Here is a 16,688-nt window from a genome sequence, read left to right as displayed (position 1 = left end):
GGGGGGGGGGGGGGGGGGGGGGGAGGTTGGTGTTAAGGGTGTTCTACCTTGTTTTAAGTTCAGTTCTATTTAAAGCTTCTAAATCTGAATGCCAGGCAATTTAGGAATGATAGATTTTTGCTGAAAGTAGTATCTTCAGAGTTTGAAAATGCTTCCTAAATCCCCCAGGGGACCCAGTGCATATTACAAAATCCCATTCCAATCTGCAGTGTTTTGTCAGTGCTGGCTGTAGTGCCTTCCCAGGCTGAAGCTTAATTTATGGGCATTCTTATGAGGGAGTTACAGCCAGCACTGAAGCCCCTCTACATTCTGCCAGCCCACTATATAATATTGTAGCCTTGTGCCGCCTCTGTTTCTTTGTGTACTGAAAAAAAAAACTAGCTGACTGAGCCCAGACCCGCTTGCCAGCCATATCTTTCGTGGTAGTGAGATTGGAGAACTAATTGTTGCCTTGTGTTGCTGTGAATGTCAGCATCTGGAGAGGAGCACGGTCATTGACTAAGACACAAGCCCACGACACAAGTCAGTTACTACACTAGCCACTTGGACAAGTGTAGTAGCTGGCATGAGCAATACCTTATGGTTTCCATTAATTTTGAATGGCACCGCAGCACACCTAGCCAGCACGCTGTGATGCATGGATGTGAGCCATCTGTGCTTTGTCAGAGCTCTGCATTGAAAATTTGCTGCAGGGCTGTTTAAAAACTTGTTGTGGTGCTTTGGCAGCCTATTCTAAACGTATGGGATGCTTGACTGTAACATGCCTTGATGGGTGTGAGGAATGCAGTTACTGTTAGCTCTTAGGACATGCAGCCATTAGCTTTCAAAGACATCGGTGGCCAAACTCCGGCCCTCCAGCTGTGGTGGAACTACAAATCCCATGAGGCATTGCAAGATTCTCACAGCCACAGACATGGCTCCCGGAGAGATGCTTCATGGGATTTGTAGTTTCACTACAGCTGGAGGGCCAGAGTTTGGCCATCCCTGTCCTACGATGAGCAAAACCCAAGTCGACTATACAGTGAGATTTTCATGTAACTTTGTTTAACCCTTGTTTGTCTAGTCTTGTTACAAATTGTTTTCAGTGTTCAGTCTATAGGAGCGTATCACTTATGACAATCATTACTAGTTGAATAATCCCTGCGTTTGACTTGGTACATACTTTGATCCTTTTTCACAAACACTTAGGCCTGGTACAATTTGCCTATGGGCATGGTTCCCACCTGGGCATTTTACGGCGTGTAGGGATGCGCTGAAAAACGCCCTACGCCCAAAGAAGTACAGGAGCTTCTTTGGGGTGTATTTGCCGCGCGTATCCATTAGGATACAGCCGGATAGCCCTCGTAAACGTGTCAAACGCACGTATTCCGTACGCCCAGGTGTGAACCCAGCCTTATAGATGACTATATGCATACACAGCATGGGCACATGCATGCGTTCAATAAAAGTGAAGCAAGGGGGTCAGCATGACGGCCATTTCTAGAAGGATGGATCAACAATGCCAGTACTTATCCTTTCTGCAGTTACTGATCTGGGCCTCTTGCCACTTCTCCTATCCTGATTTAGATCCAGTTTGCCCTCTTTTCAAGACCTGAGTGGGCACCTTTTTCTATGAAAAGTCCTTTGCAAAACAAAAATGGACTGACATGCTTCTTGGAAAAGTAGTTTCATTTTCACAACTTTTCAACATCCAAATGACTTTAGGTTGAAAATGTCTTGCACTCTAAAAATTAGGCAATTCTAGGAGTATGAGTTGATGGTACCTGTCTGCGTCCGAGCACGGACGCCCGAACCCGCACGGATGTGCAGTTCGGGTGTGCGTATGGCCGCTTCCTCCCATATGGAACAACAGACTGCTACATGCAGCACTTGTCCCTCCCTGGAACGGCCCGAGACGGCTGTGTACACAAAGTTAACGCAGTGTGAATGAGGCCTAAATCTTCTGAAAGGGTAACTGTTGTGAAAACTGTCTGAGGGAAATTCCTTCCTTTTTTGTATAGATTTCGTCTATACAGGTATACAGATGTTTTTTTTTGGCTGTACATAAACCTGACTGAGCATAACATGAGAGCTTTTGCCATGTGAACAGTGGATAAATAACGGTTAATGGGGCTTTTTCAATCCCATGTTGGTAATTGTGAGGCCTGGTTCACACCTAGGCGGCATAATTTTTGTGGGTTCAGTGTGCGGTTATTTGTATGTTTATGCGGGTTTGGCACATTTTTTATGTGCGTGAAGATGCGTGTTTTGACTGGCAGCTTAAGAAACATTGCGTTGAATGGACAAAATTGCGTACAAACGCGCATTAAAATGTGCATTTTTCTTTTTCTTTTTTTTCTTTCCTGCTTGCATTTTCATGTTCAGGTGTGAACAGGGGCCATTGAAAATCATGGGATTTCTTGTTTTGGGCATTTAAAAGCTCTTTACTTACTGCTCAAAAACGCCTAGGTGTGACTGTGAACCAGGCCTAAATCTGCCATTCTTGCTGGTAAAAGCCTTTTGCAGCATTCGTTCTATCTTGGCTCTATTTGTAAATAAATTTAAAAGAGAACTATGCGGTGAGTGCTTTTCACTCACCTCATAGTTCTAGCCGACCTGTGACAATGAGACTGTCACAGGTCGGCTCAGTAGATCGTGAAGTGAGCGAACACATACCGGCGTTCGCTCGCCTCTCGATCCTGTCACGGCTCTCTGCCGTGACAGGGGGAGGGCTGGATTCCCCGCTCCGATCCTTCAGGGCTGACTGGCGGAACGGGAGGGGGTGGGTACAGCTGGCTCTACTTCCTAGATAGGCAGAGCCAGCTGTCACTCACGCAGCTGGGTGGATCCAGACATAATTGTCGGGATCCGTTTCAGCTGTGGCGTCTCAGTATACCACGAGCTGTAGCTCGCGGTATACTGAGCTTAGGGTGACTGGAGGACGCTAGTTTGTGTCCTCCCGTTACCCTAAGGAGAACTATGGGGAAAAGCTCTAACCCCATAGTTCTCCTTTTTAATGGCACCGCCATGCTTTCAAAAAACTATTGATTGAAACAACCAGTGCTACACATTGCTTGAATTGGGTTACTGGTCAGTTTGCCATTGCTGTGCATATACTGAAAGCTGATCATGTGATGCAAATATAGTCCCAATGCTCCCTCGCCCTCTGCAGAGGGTCGGGTTTTTAGCTTGCTTGGTTCCTGCTGCAAGATATACCTTTTTTTCTTCTACCTTGTGGCATCACAGGGCTCCAAACATCTTGCAGTCAGTTTGACTGCAAGATGTTTGGAGTGGCTCAAAGTAAAGTAGGTTTTACATATACCAACGATGGGCTTTATTGTAGGCTCCGTTCACACATTAGTGGTTTTCATGCAGAAACATGCTAAACGTAAAAAATGAATTCCACTGTACAAAGTTCACGAGGTACGAAAAAGCGCATTCCGCAAAAACTCCAAGTGCGCTTTTTCTGGGCAGATTGCGCACTTTCCAGCTATACAGCTTTTTTTGGCTTGTTTGTAGCAAATTTTTAGGCATGTTAGACGCACAAATGAAGTTTTGTCTTGGCTGGCAGATTAATAACATTGCGGTCAATGTGGAAACGCGCATTAAAATATTGGTTTCAGGGTTTTCTATTGAAGTCTATGGGGCCAAACGTGCAAAAAAAACCCAAAGAAGCTCAGGAACTTTTTTGAGCAACAGGCGTTTTATAGCTTGCGACAAAGTGCCTAGGTGTGACTGGGGCCTAAAAGTCCTTATCTGCATTTTTCATCCAGGTCACTGGCTCAAAGTATTAAAATGAACATGGTGCACAATAGCCAGTCATCTAGCATCTTCTGCAAGAGAGGCCAGCAATAGCAGTCTCACTCTTTCTTTGTTTTTTGTTGAACTTAATGGAAGCTTTCTGTACCATTACTAATTTCAGTTGTGTGTCCAGACATTTGGCTGTATTTAAGGAATAGAATATAATGTAATCTGCAAAACAAGGCAAATGGCACATTTGCTTGTGTGTCACAATGTATAGGTGTGGTAGACGCAGTTTTGGAAGTCAGCACACAGTTTGGTTGTTCTGGGATTTTCTCCAATTTACACAAGTAGACATAATATAAACATTCAGGGAAGCTCGGCACACAATAAAATCTCTCTACAACTGTTGGGAGGCCTGTTGAAGGGTATGAAATCACAGCTGTATATTGCAGCCCCCTTTTTGCTATATAGGCCTTCTGCATTTGTTTCAGAAACTCTGCGAAAATGGATTTATTCCAACTCCCTAAAATGTTTGAGGGGTCAGTGGTAAAGGCCAAGTTTACTTTTGATAGCATGTTTGATGGCACACCCATATTCAGGGTGTAACAGTCACATCTCCAGCCCCCCCACTCCTATCCTGCTTCATCCACCTCCCCACAATTTGAATTTGGTGCGGCAGTGTGTGGCTCTGCCCACACAACCGCACCATTCATGCAGAGATCCTTAGTAGTAGTAATGTCACTGCTCTTGTAGTCTATCCATTCTTCCTCCTGTCTGGGACTGGAGGAAGAGTCTGCAGGAGCCAGAGCATTGTATTCATGATCCACTGATCATTGCAATGCTATACTGACTCAATGGGGGGGGGGAATGCACCTTTTTAAAAAAAAGTTTATGAATATGTGCATTTATTTTGCATGTAATACACTTTTATCTCCCATGTATGGATGTCTTGACCTTGAATGTTCATATGTTCGAGTGCTTGTCCTATTGAGTTTGAGCATGGTAATATTGCATCTCTGTGAAACACAAGTTACCTTTTTTTAAGCGAATGACAATTAAATGCACAACATAAATGTTTCCCAAATAGCCACCATCCAAAATATACAGTGAGGAAAATTATTTGATGCCCTGCAGATTTTGTAAGTTTGCCCACCTACAAAGAAATGAAAGGTCTCATTTTTATCATGGGTGTATTTTAAATGATAGAGACAGAATATCAACCAAAATCCAGAAAACACACAATACAAAGGTTATAAACTGAGTTGGAGTTCATTGAGTAAAATAAGTATTTGATCCCCCCCAAGCAAAACATAACTTGGTGGAGAATCCCTTGTTGCATTTCTGCATCTGCAGCCTTCCTTTTAAACCCACTCCCCAATAGCTGGCCTTATTTTGTAAGGCTGATTTCCAGGCCTGCAGGGATCTGGCAGGCTGAGGCTGGGGAATTTTTGTGTTTTGTATCTATGGAGGCCCACCAGGGCCACCCTCTTCTGTGCGCTCCCAGGAAGAGTACAAGTGGTGGCATAACTGCAGGGACAGGCACAGGCAACCCAGATGTAATAAAATCACGCGGAATTGCAAGGAATGTGCATTCACAGTAACACTTTGAATAATGGGACATGTAGTCCCAAGGAAGGTTACTGTGAATGCACATACGAGACCAAAAGTTTAGGGAAGCAGTGCAGAGGGACTCGGAGGTTGCATCTAAAACAAAATTTAAAAAAGGTAAGTATTGCTAGACATTCTGTGGCACAATCATTTTAATGTGCTGAATTGGTGAAGACAGATTTATTTATGAGAAATAAAAAAGCCTCCAGTACTACTTTACTGCATGAACGGTGTGGCCTCACTATTTTTCACAACACACAAGTACAAAGTATTCATTTTTGTGTTGTGCTACAGTGTGCGGTGGTTTTGTACTGTATATGCACATTGGTGTGCCAGGCAAAATGGCACCCCACAGCACATTTATACTTTTACATTGGTGAGTGGTCCTATAACACATTTTTACATGTGCTATGAAAAATCTATACTGCAATCCAAAATTGTGACTCTGTCCTTAGATTGCACAGTGCAATGAAAACATTTTTCCTTGCTGCAGAAAAATCTAAAAATTTCTTGCAGAAGTCACAGGCTTGCAAATGGTAATTGGATTATAATTTATACAATTTTTACAAATGTATTAATCTGAAGATGTTATGTTTTTTTTTTAATCTCGCTACCACGCTCAATAAAACATATAATATTAGCGCCTGTTGAATTGCACCATGCTGGGCAGCGACACAAACATCCATTTTCATACTTTCATGGCTGCCTCCTTTTCAGCTGTTAAGGCTGTGCACTAGTCTGGCTGCTCCACATGTATAATTAGCAAATTATACATCAGCTGTTAGATAAAATTGTGGGCCTTGTCTAAAATTAGAGAAGTGGGGAAGGTATAAAAGCAGGAATCTGTAGCATCCAACACACGTTAGTTCTTGCCCACCCACGTTCTGCTCTCATCTCTGCAGTGACTGTGCATGTACAAAACACTTTTCAGTTCAGTGAACAGGGGGAGGCATCCATAGCAGCTGCACCATACACAGTTCTGCAACGCGAGTTTGTGTTTAAATCTATCATCTCCTATGTATTGACCACTTTGGGTGGTCCCTAATGATTTTAGTAAAAGAAAAAAGTTCTTGGCTCCACTTAACTAATGCAAGCAACAGGAAAATGTTGGCAAAATTGCTTCAAAAGTGAGTGGAAAAGCATTTAACATAGAAGCTGCTGCTCCTCCATATAATTGTACGTAGTAGGGATGCACCAATACCGGAAGTCCCATTTTTAAGGAAGCCAGGCAGCGTGTAATGACTCACTGCCCGGCTTCCTGCTTGGTCGGGCAGCTAGCCAATCAGAAAGCCGGGCGGCCAGTCACCAGGTGATGCAGCATGGAGCCGGCTTTTTGGCCAATTAGGAAGCTGGATTATTACCCGCTGTACGGTTTTCCTAATTGGCCGGGAAGCCAGCTCCGTGTTACCTTGCGGCACTGCCATTCAGAGGAAATCTCCCTCTGAGCGGAAGTTCCGGCATCGGGGGGGTAAATATCGGAGTATTTGGGCAAGTGCGAGTACTTGCCCAAATACTCAGTATTTGTGCATCCCTAGTGTTAAATTTTATGAATCGATTTCACAAGGAAGAACATAAAGCACATTTTCCCTATGAACTTGGTATACACCGTTCTCTAGTGACTTAGTGGTCTTAGTGCCATCCCTTTTGATAATAGCCTAATTGCTGGCCATCTTGGCCGCCTTATGTTGGGAATATGTTAGTATAAATTAGAAGTGCACCGAAACAAACATTTCAAAACAAACAAAATAAATGTCCGAAAATGTTTTTTTTATTCGTACTTTTTTAAAAATATTTTAATTTTTTCAAATATTTGTATTACTTTTAGGGGCTTCTGGAGAATATTGGGGGTCTAAACAGACCCCTGATATTTCCCTTTTTAAAATAGAAAGATTGAGTACACTGAGTCGATCTCTTTTTTTTTTTTTTTTTGCAGCCCCTGTTATAAATGAACAGGAATCCTCTATACTGAGTGTTCCTGTTCATAACATGTGGAGATAGTACATTTACCATGTCCACAATCATGAATCAACAGGAGGTGATGTGGATCACTCCCATTCATTCATAATTGAGGACACAGTAACCATACTATGTCCTCAATTATATATTACCACAGCAATCACTGATCGCTGAGTTTGTACTCGCTCTCCATCTTGACAGCTGTCACAGAAGGCTGAGCGAGCGGAGCTCAACCTCCTGTGACAGCACTGCAAGCTATCTCCACCCACACTGCTCTCCTCTGAGCTGTGATAGGAGGCTGAGCCATGAGGGGAGGAGAGACGCTGGCCGATCACGGCGCTCTCCTCCCGCAGCACTCGGCCACCCCCGACCTCCTCGCTGGGACACAGAGCAGCGCCCAATGGTGAGGAGAGTAAGAATGGATGCACTGCTATATCGGCCAGAAAATGGCACTTTGGGCATTTTGCCAGATGTTCCATTTTTGACCGATATATCGGTGTAGCTCTAGCATAAATCACTTTAGACAATCTACTACCATCTTAATGGAGATTTTGAAGGAAAAAAGTTCTAACTCCTAAGATTACAACATGTGCTTACCCTTCTCTTCATGGCCAGGAGCATCTAGTTGACTCCATTTTGTTGTCTGCTCCCCCTTTAGGCCAAGTTCTCTGCCTCGTCAGGTTTCAGATTTAGGTGTCGTTCTTACATGCAGTCTGTGGTCTGCTAACCATGCGCCAGTTCCGTTTTTGTTGTGCCTGGAGGAGATTGTTTCTATGTTGCCACCCCTTCAGATGGACTTATTTATGGACGTGGCAACAATATCTGAATTCCTGTGCCACTCCTATGGACGAGAAGGAAATCTAATATCTTTTTGTGTGTGAAATCCTTTACTTAGAGTCCATTGAGGGCCTCCGGCACCACCCCCTCTGTGTTTTATGTTCATGCTCTTGGTATTGCTTTGCCACACATTTGCATGACAGGAGTGGTAGAGGTTGTCCTGGGCTTTCCCACAACTTTTTTTTTTTTGCTTGCCAGTGTCTATTCTTCCTCTCGACAGTAGCTCGTCAGTGTCTGAATTCCTTTTCCTCTCAATGGATTCCAGAAACAGGTTTTTACAGTATGAAAGCAAGTAAATGGGATTTTTGTACATTTTTTTTTTTCTTTTTGTATTCCGTTCTCTATTTTCCCTTATTTCACCACCTTGATGTTGGTGGCAACTTCACCATTACAAATAGTGTGTTTTTTGTATCTGCCTACTGTCCAGACAGGATTTATTTAGGCCAGTATAAACAAGTATGAATGGAAAGCAAGTGTATATAGAACCTAAATATAGGAATAACTACAGCTAAAAATGACCCTCAGTACTAAAAGCAATTTTGTGGCACACTGTCATTTGGCTGGGTGTGGTGTCACTACTTGATTTGTAACTCAGTACTGAAAGCTTTTCCTTTGCTTTGAGTTGTACATGTTTTCATTTTGCTTATGTTTTCCTTTTAGATTAGAAATGTAAAAATCAAGTTAAACATGTTTCTAAGGCTAAAATCAAACCTTAAGTATACCATTTAAATACTAACAGCCAGTCTCGTCATTTGGGCACCCTTGATCATCAGTCCGTTTTGGTTTTAGGAATATATACAGTGGTACCTCGGTTCACGAATGCTTCTGATTGGAGGCAGCCATTGTTCAGGTAGTTTGAGAGTCAGCGGGGCCGACTAGCAAGATACTGAAGCTTGGCCCAGTGGGAGATTCCTCCACCCGCACAGTTTAGCGTAGATGGAGGAATCTGTTGCACTTTTTCCATCTGACCAGAGAAAATTTGCAGATCTATAGGTGTATGGCATGCTTAACTCTGATGCCTATTGGACGGCACAGGCACAGTTACACCCAGCAATACTTTAAAGCTGGCCCTACGCCGCAGGCTTAATCTCTGTAATGCTTGCATGGAGTGGCTGTACCTATGAGAATGTGGGCTGTGCTGTAATTGGGAGAATCCTATAACTGAATAGACAAAATAAAAAGGTTTTGGTGGGTAAAACCGCTCATGTATTTACTTCAAAGTGTTTAGCTTTTTACATAGAGTTTCAATTTAAATGTTCATAAATTGAAAATGTGTTTTTTTTTTTTTTTCTCTTGTAGTACTCCCTCCAGTCCTTGTTCCAAGACACAGCGAGTACAACCCCCAGCATAGTCTTCTGGCTCAGTTTCGTACCATGGAGCCCAGCGAGCCACACATGCCACACAACGCCACTTTTCCAGATTCTTTCCAGCAGCCGAACAGCCACCCGTTTCCACACTCGCCCAACAGCAGTTATCCAAATTCTCCGGGAAGTAGCAGTACCTATCCCCACTCTCCAGCAAGTTCAGATCCAGGAAGTCCCTTCCAAATCCCAGGTATGTTTTTGCTTTTTCTATTAGAGCATGCTAGAAACAATTAATTGCTGCCAGTTTTTCTATTGCCATAGCTGCAAATGTGATATGAATGCATATTTAGATAATAGTGCCTTTTAACATGTGCCATAGCTGCCTCTTAAGGCTAAATTCACACCATTTGCTCAACTTGCGCTAAATGCACATGGGTTTGTGTGCTGACATCTGTGTTGGTTAAGTTGATGTGCAGATTTCAGTCAAAATAGAGTACTTTTTTCTTTCGTTATGGAGGATTGCAGTGTGCTGGGATACATTGTAAACGATTGCAACACATAGCACTCCATTTAAATGTTCCATTTTAATCCCAGCACACACCATGGCAACACATTGGTGTGAACTGGGCCTACTGGAAGCAATGGACTTCGACTCGTGATTTGAGTTAGACCACGTATCCCAATTCAGCCCAACACACTTGTAAATGGGGCCCTTAGAAAACGCTCTCTGTAATGCATATGTAAGACCCTTTTTTTTTTTTTTTTTTTTTTTTTTTTTTTTTTGTGGTGGTCTTTTCTTGCCCAAACCCCCATAGTTGAGCTGAGTCATTTTGTTTCAGACAAACAATGCACATGTTATATAATTTAACTTAATGTATATGTAAAGCCCTTTTTTTTTTTTTTTTTTTTTTTTTTGATGTGAGGTTCATCTCATGCCTAACACTCTAATTTTTAAATATTGAAAGGGTAAATCCCAGCTCGCGGACATTTTTGCAGTAGAGCCAAGTCCATCCATTGCTGTATATTTGAGCTCTTGGACTGTCATTATGCTATTATGGACAGGCTGCTACAACAATAAATGGACATTCTTGTTAAATCCATTTGGCTATATATTGGAGATATACTGTATGTACGCGCAGAACACACTATTAAACTGAACTGAATGTCAGCGTTGTGGTTGTGCTTGCTTAGTAATGTTCCTCCGGTAGTATTGTCTGTTAAAGAGCTTTTCCTGGTAACATCTTTGACTAAATGTCAGATGGGATGTGTCGGATTAAATTAAAGGAATGTTTAGGAGGCTTGTATGTGTAAATTATCCATACATCTATTGGCCACTAGTTTGTAGCAGATTTTAAATGTTTTTAAAAGCCCTTGAAAGTAAGTGGGGGTTAACGCTCTATTAGAGAATGCAATTGGTGGAGAAACCGCGCAACCTTTTAGACAGAAAGCGATCCCCATCGCATCCACCCTGCCCTCCCCAGGCGTTCTGACCGCACAATCCAGCAGGGGTCTGCATAGCTGTAAAAACCCAACAGGGGTTATATTGCTTGACCACTCTAACCAAAACAAAAGTTGGTTTTGGCTGAAGTCATGTTAAAGGAGAACTATGGGGTCAGTGTTTTTACCCATAGTTCTCAGGGTAACGGGAGGACACAAACTAGCGTCCTCCCGCTACCCTAAGCTCAGTATACCGCGAGCTGCAGCTCGCGGTATACTGAGACGCCGGAGCAGATCCCGACATAGATGACGGGATCCGCCCAGCTGCGTGAGTGACAGCTGGCTCTGCCTATCTACAGGCCCCCGTCCGTTCCGTCAGTCAGCGCTGGGAGATCGGAGAGGGGAATCCAGCCCCTTTCCTGTCACAGCAGAGAGCCGTGACGGGATCGAGAGGTGAGTGAACGCCGGTATCTGTTCGCTCACCTCCCGATCTACTGAGCCGACCTGTGACAGTCTCATTGTCACAGGTCGGCTAGAACTATGAGGTGAGTGGAAATCACTCACCTCATAGTTCTCCTTTTTTAAGTTGTATTCACAGCAGTGTTAAAGGACTGTTTTTCTCTTCGATATCTAAGGGCATACATCTAAGGGATATACAAAGGGCAGAGCAGACTTCCATCGACTGGCTTGGACATGCGGGGGGGAGAGAGAAAAGAGTGTCTTGCCTTGTCTGTTTGTAGAGAGACACCCAGCTTATCACACAAGGGTAGCTCCATAGGACCCTGCAAAGGAAAGGAGCCACCCTAAAACAGGATATCAGGGCCAGTGCTCGGGGCACCAAGCTGATTCTTCATGAAGCTAAGACTTTTAAACCTCAAGGGACAGCATCCATTGTACATGATTTAATCAGCATTTCAAACATAAACGCCTGTTGATTTTAATATCACTTTAACCCCTTAAGGACCAAAGCCTTTTTGTTTTTTGCACTCCTTATAATCCACATTTTAGGCCTGAAAATTACTTAAAACCCCCAAACATGATATTATCTGAAAGTTAAGACCCTGTAGAATAAAATGGCGGCAGTTGCAAATTTTTATGTTGCACGATATTAGCACCACTTATTATTAAACCCCAAAATTTAGTGAAAAATGCACTTAAAATTGAATGCCGCAAAGCACGATATAGTACCCATTTTTTCCTGAAATATGAAAAGAGGAGGTTACAACAAGTAAATACTTGACATGCCCAGGTTAAAAATTGTGTGCAACTGTGAAACTTCTACAAAATTCAGTACCTCAAAAAGTCCATAGACCATGTTTTAAAAGCCCCCACAAGTTGTTACTTTTGAGATACGCATAAACATTGGCCCTAGGATTATTGCCGTGACTCTGGTGTGCGCAGTGATACCCAACATGTGTAGCGCAATAGTCTTTTTTGACACATGTTTACGTGAAAGTGGGGGATGGGAGCAATTAAACACTTTTTTAAAATAAATGTAAAAAAACTTTTTTTTTTTCTTCTAATTGTCATCACATAGTGGCTGCCACCCATGTGATAGAATTTTGGCAGTGAAAGGTCCTCTTTAAAGTTATACTGGGGCTCCAAAAGACCCCTATAATCACTTTCCACTTTAAATAAGCTATTGAAGTGCAGATCGCTTTTCAATAGCTTTTTGCTCGGCTTCAGGGGCACTGACAGCACAGGGGCTGGAAGTGATGTAATGTGCATTGGTGGGGGGCACTTTACCAGCCCGTAGAAGCGATCTGGCAGCAGCTGAGTCACCAGAATCGCTTCTATTGTAAAGCTGACTGCCAGCACTACAAATGTAAACAGAGGGCGGCAGTCTGTTTTAAAAACCCCTTGAGGACCCATGGCGGAATAATCCCGTTATGGGTCTTTAAGGGGTTAAGAGCCAACAAAAGCTAACTGACACATTTTTAGTTTAGGGAAACAAATGGTTTGGGGCCAATCTTATTTTAATCTTAATATGCTCTTTTCTGTGCATAAAATCTTTATTTTAAAAGTAAATATTTAATGCAGGCTGCACACATGATACTGGATTTAGAGCATTATGGTTCTCCTAAAAGGGGTTAAGAAGCTTAACTAAAACTTCACTTAGCTTGACTAAAGAATTTAGTGGTGTGTGTGTTTTTTTTTTTTTTTTTTTTTCTTTTTTTTTTTTTTTAACTAAAAATAAGGTATGTACAAAACCACTATGGGGAACATTTTATCAAGCAAATTGGCAACATAATTAGTCGCAAACCAGGCCGCCTCTCTTTCAGAAAGTCCAACAGGTTTACAGACCTTTGCATATGTATTTCAGGGCAGTCAAGTGCAACAGTTTTTTGCAAAGTTCTGGGACCAAATTACTGAAGATGAAACTCTCAAACAGTTGCATAATTAAGTGACCAGGTCAGGTTTTATTCTGTTGCAGTGCTACTTTAGTGCAGCAGAGGGAGGAATTTGACTCTTGCTGTATACTTGAAATAAATCTCAAATTGTCTCACTGCTGGCTGTATACCATGCAACAGCATTGATAAATGTCCCCCTTTTGTACTCTCTTGATACTTGGTAAATGGCTTTAAAGTGTAGTCCCACTTTTGCAGTCAAATTTGGTAAAACCCCACTACATGTTCACAGCATACAGAAAAATAATTTGTAACAAGGTTTTCTGTTTTTGCTGTCTATTTGGGGAAGGCCTTTGTGCAGATTCCAGGCTGCTCTGAGCAGTTTGAAAGTAGAGGGACAGACTAAGCTGCTTCTCTTTAACATACAATGCTTTTAAGTCTTTAACGCTTTGTTAGGACAGAACGTGTTCATATCTAATTTACAACTGATAGAGATCTGCCAGATATATAGAGATCTAATTTACAACTGATGGAGCACAGTACAGGGTGATTGGCATAAACCTAATTGTCCACAGCCTCCTCCCTAACGTTAAATAGGAGGGAAGCTAGGAAGCATTTTTTAAGCACGTAAAAAGCACATTGTAAGTGTGTAAGTATATTTCCACTTGCAGCCAAATTGACATTTATATATATATACACAAAGTGTAATTCTGCTTTTGCAGTCAATTTTGAGAAAACGCCACTGTGTTTGTGTTGTACCTTGTTTTGGTGAAGGTCTTTGAAGTTTCTAGTCAACTCTGATCAGTTTGTCAATCCGTTTGACTCTATACTTTTCACTTTCTGACTGAGCGTCTCTCATCGACATACAATGCTGCTAAAACCGGGAATATACATTTTGAATTTCGGCTGGTTCTTGATGAACAGGGTGAAATTAAATGCATGGGTGCTGCTGTCGGCACCTTTCTGACCGGCATCCTTCAATCAGCTGATTGAAGGAGCATGTCAGAAAGTTGTCGGATAAACAGAGCCAGAAGCCTATGAGCTGCCAACTCTGTTCGGGTGTTCTGATAGTGGATGGTGGCCACTGGTCGTAAGTGTTAATGGAGGAAACTGTTCTGGTTTCTTCATTCAGGCAGCAGGTCGAACACAGACAATAGAAGCATGTGTATACAACTCTAGTTGTTAACCCTTTGTTAGGACAGACTGTGTTCAAATCTAGCGTACAACTGATGAGATCTGTCAGCTCAGTACAGACATGGTTAAGTAGAGTAAACATAACTTCCCACAGCCCCCTCCTTAACCTTATGTGGGGGGGTTGGGGAGGATTTTAAGCAAGTAAAAAGCACTTGAACTGTAAGCAGCAGGTTTTTTTTTTTTTAATAAAGTTATGCTATATGAATGTGAACATGTAACAAATACATGTTGGTGTCTTGATTTTTATTGTGTTCAGTTCTCGGCTTGTGTAAAAGTCTTTCAGTGAGCACAGGTCAGGTCACAACTCACAGGAGTTGACTTTCGGTGAATCTATCGGTAGTGTTTAATTCAGTCGTTTCCTGGTTTAAATGTTTTTCAGCGGACACCCCTCCTCCAGCTTATATGCCTCCTGAAGATCAGATGACCCAGGACAACTCTCAGCCAATGGATACAAACATGATGGTGCCTCCCATCTCTCAAGAAATCAATCGAGCAGGTACTTTATCCTGTTTTGAAAACCTAGACTGGTCCATAAATGCTTTCAATTTTCTTTCTCTGGCAGGGTGGCGTTTTACTGATGTGTTCATCAGTAAAACTGCAGAGCAGTTTTTCAATACAAAGCTGGCCCAGCCCTTTATAAGACTAAAGCTAGAAAAAGAAAGTTGTCTCCTTATTCTGGAAGGGGTTGGGTAATCCGATAATCCAGGCTCTGACAGACCCTTAACAAGTTTACTGTTTAAAAAGTCATGGAATAAGCTGCATGTTTCAGACTCTTTCCAGCCACCCTTCCCCGACATCTCAACAGAAGAATTTCTGAAATGTATCCACTTGCCTTAAATAACCAGAGGAAATGGCTCACATTTTTGATGTGAAGTTTTGTCTTTCTGACTTTTCTGCTGAGTTGGGAACTTTGCATCCTCTTTTTTAAATAAAACACTGCTGTCATAATGACATACAGCAACTCCTACATGAATGCGAGCATTGTTGTCTTGGATAGACGACCTTTGCCCTACCTCTTAAAGTGAAACGTTTAATTTGATGGCTTTAACACTGATATCTTTATTTGAATGTTACACATTTAGAGTTGTCTGTTTTCATTTTCTGTTTTAGGAACTTGTTATGTAGTTCCCGTGGGAACTGTTTTTTTTTTTTTTCTCTTGGCCCGAAAGTTGTTCCTACTTCCCTTTCTTCACTTCACTGCTCAACACCCAGCATTTCATGGCAGGTCATGTGCTTAGGTACACGATCATGGGACCTTTGTAGAAAGCTGTCAGCATTGTACACAACTGTTGCACTGAATCATAGACAGTCATCCCACTGGTGTTAACCTAACAGCTTGCGGGAAGTAAAGCATCTTTTTCACAACACTCAAATTTTAACCCAATCTGAATTTTGTACAAAAGGACCAGCGTTGGCAGTTAATACACAAAAGGCAATTTGTTAGTACATGAGAGCATGCTTAAATGAAGTCAGTCCATTATTGAAGAAGCAGGTTAAAGCAAACCTGGGGTGGCAAAAGCTTACCTGAACCCTCTGCTGGCAACTTCAAGTTAGTTCTCTGGCAGACAAAGCCTGGTGCTGCACATCACCGGCACATAGTTATTGGTGGTGTAAGTGGTGAGAAGGGCTATCAGAAGGATGGGCCAGTACTGAAGCTTGGGTAATAAAAGAACCTGAGCTGCACAGGAAATGGAATCAATATCCGCATGCTGGAATTTGGGCGTCTGTAGAGACCGGACATGCATCAGGGGGATGCTTGCTGTGTGGTGACTGCAACTGTTTGGGTACATTTTGATTTTACTTTTATTTCTGAGTCTTTGCTCACATCTTCAAGTGCACTCTTTGCATTTTGACTTTGTGGAAAGCAAATAATTGTAAATATAACGGAAATTATTGTAACTTGCATTTTACTACAAGGTCAGCTCAGGATTTTTTGTTGTCTTTCATGTAGAATGATGGACTGCCTCCTCTAGGTTGATATCAGTTGGGCACTTTTCAGCAAAAAAAATGGGCTGAAAATCTCGGCTTATACTCGAGTATATACGGTAGTCTGCATATAGGCTTGATTCACACTCAATGCGTTGGGGCTGCACTGGCTGCTTTTTCTATTGCAGCCCCAACACAAGACACGGTGATTTGCCTGGTCACATATGGGCACAGTTCACACTACTACAACGCCATGAATTGCAGTTTTGTGCAGTACTATTTTTCAGCACAGCGGGCAGTGACTCAAAATGGCACTGCGCTGTGCCCAGGGAATGTAATGAAATGTCACTCAAAG

At 42.4% G+C, this 16,688-nt stretch overlaps 1 protein-coding gene across 1 annotated transcript in view; it reads left to right on the top strand.

Annotated features, from left to right (window-relative positions):
• SMAD1 (SMAD family member 1) overlaps window positions 1-16,688 on the top strand; it is a 69,763-nt gene that overhangs the window by 39,372 nt on the left and 13,703 nt on the right. The window contains exons 3-4 of the mRNA XM_018552986.1: window positions 9,424-9,678; window positions 14,787-14,903. Coding sequence (XP_018408488.1) covers window positions 9,424-9,678; window positions 14,787-14,903 — 372 coding nt within the window. The remainder of the gene's footprint in view (window positions 1-9,423; window positions 9,679-14,786; window positions 14,904-16,688) is intronic.

This window comes from Nanorana parkeri, unplaced genomic scaffold, assembly GCF_000935625.1.
Source record: "Nanorana parkeri isolate BGI_ZX_2015 unplaced genomic scaffold, ASM93562v1 scaffold104, whole genome shotgun sequence".
In the NCBI taxonomy this organism is placed as follows: Eukaryota; Metazoa; Chordata; class Amphibia; order Anura; family Dicroglossidae; genus Nanorana; species Nanorana parkeri.
The sequence above is the reverse complement of the archived record's forward strand: the minus strand, read 5'-3'. Positions and strand labels throughout refer to the sequence as shown.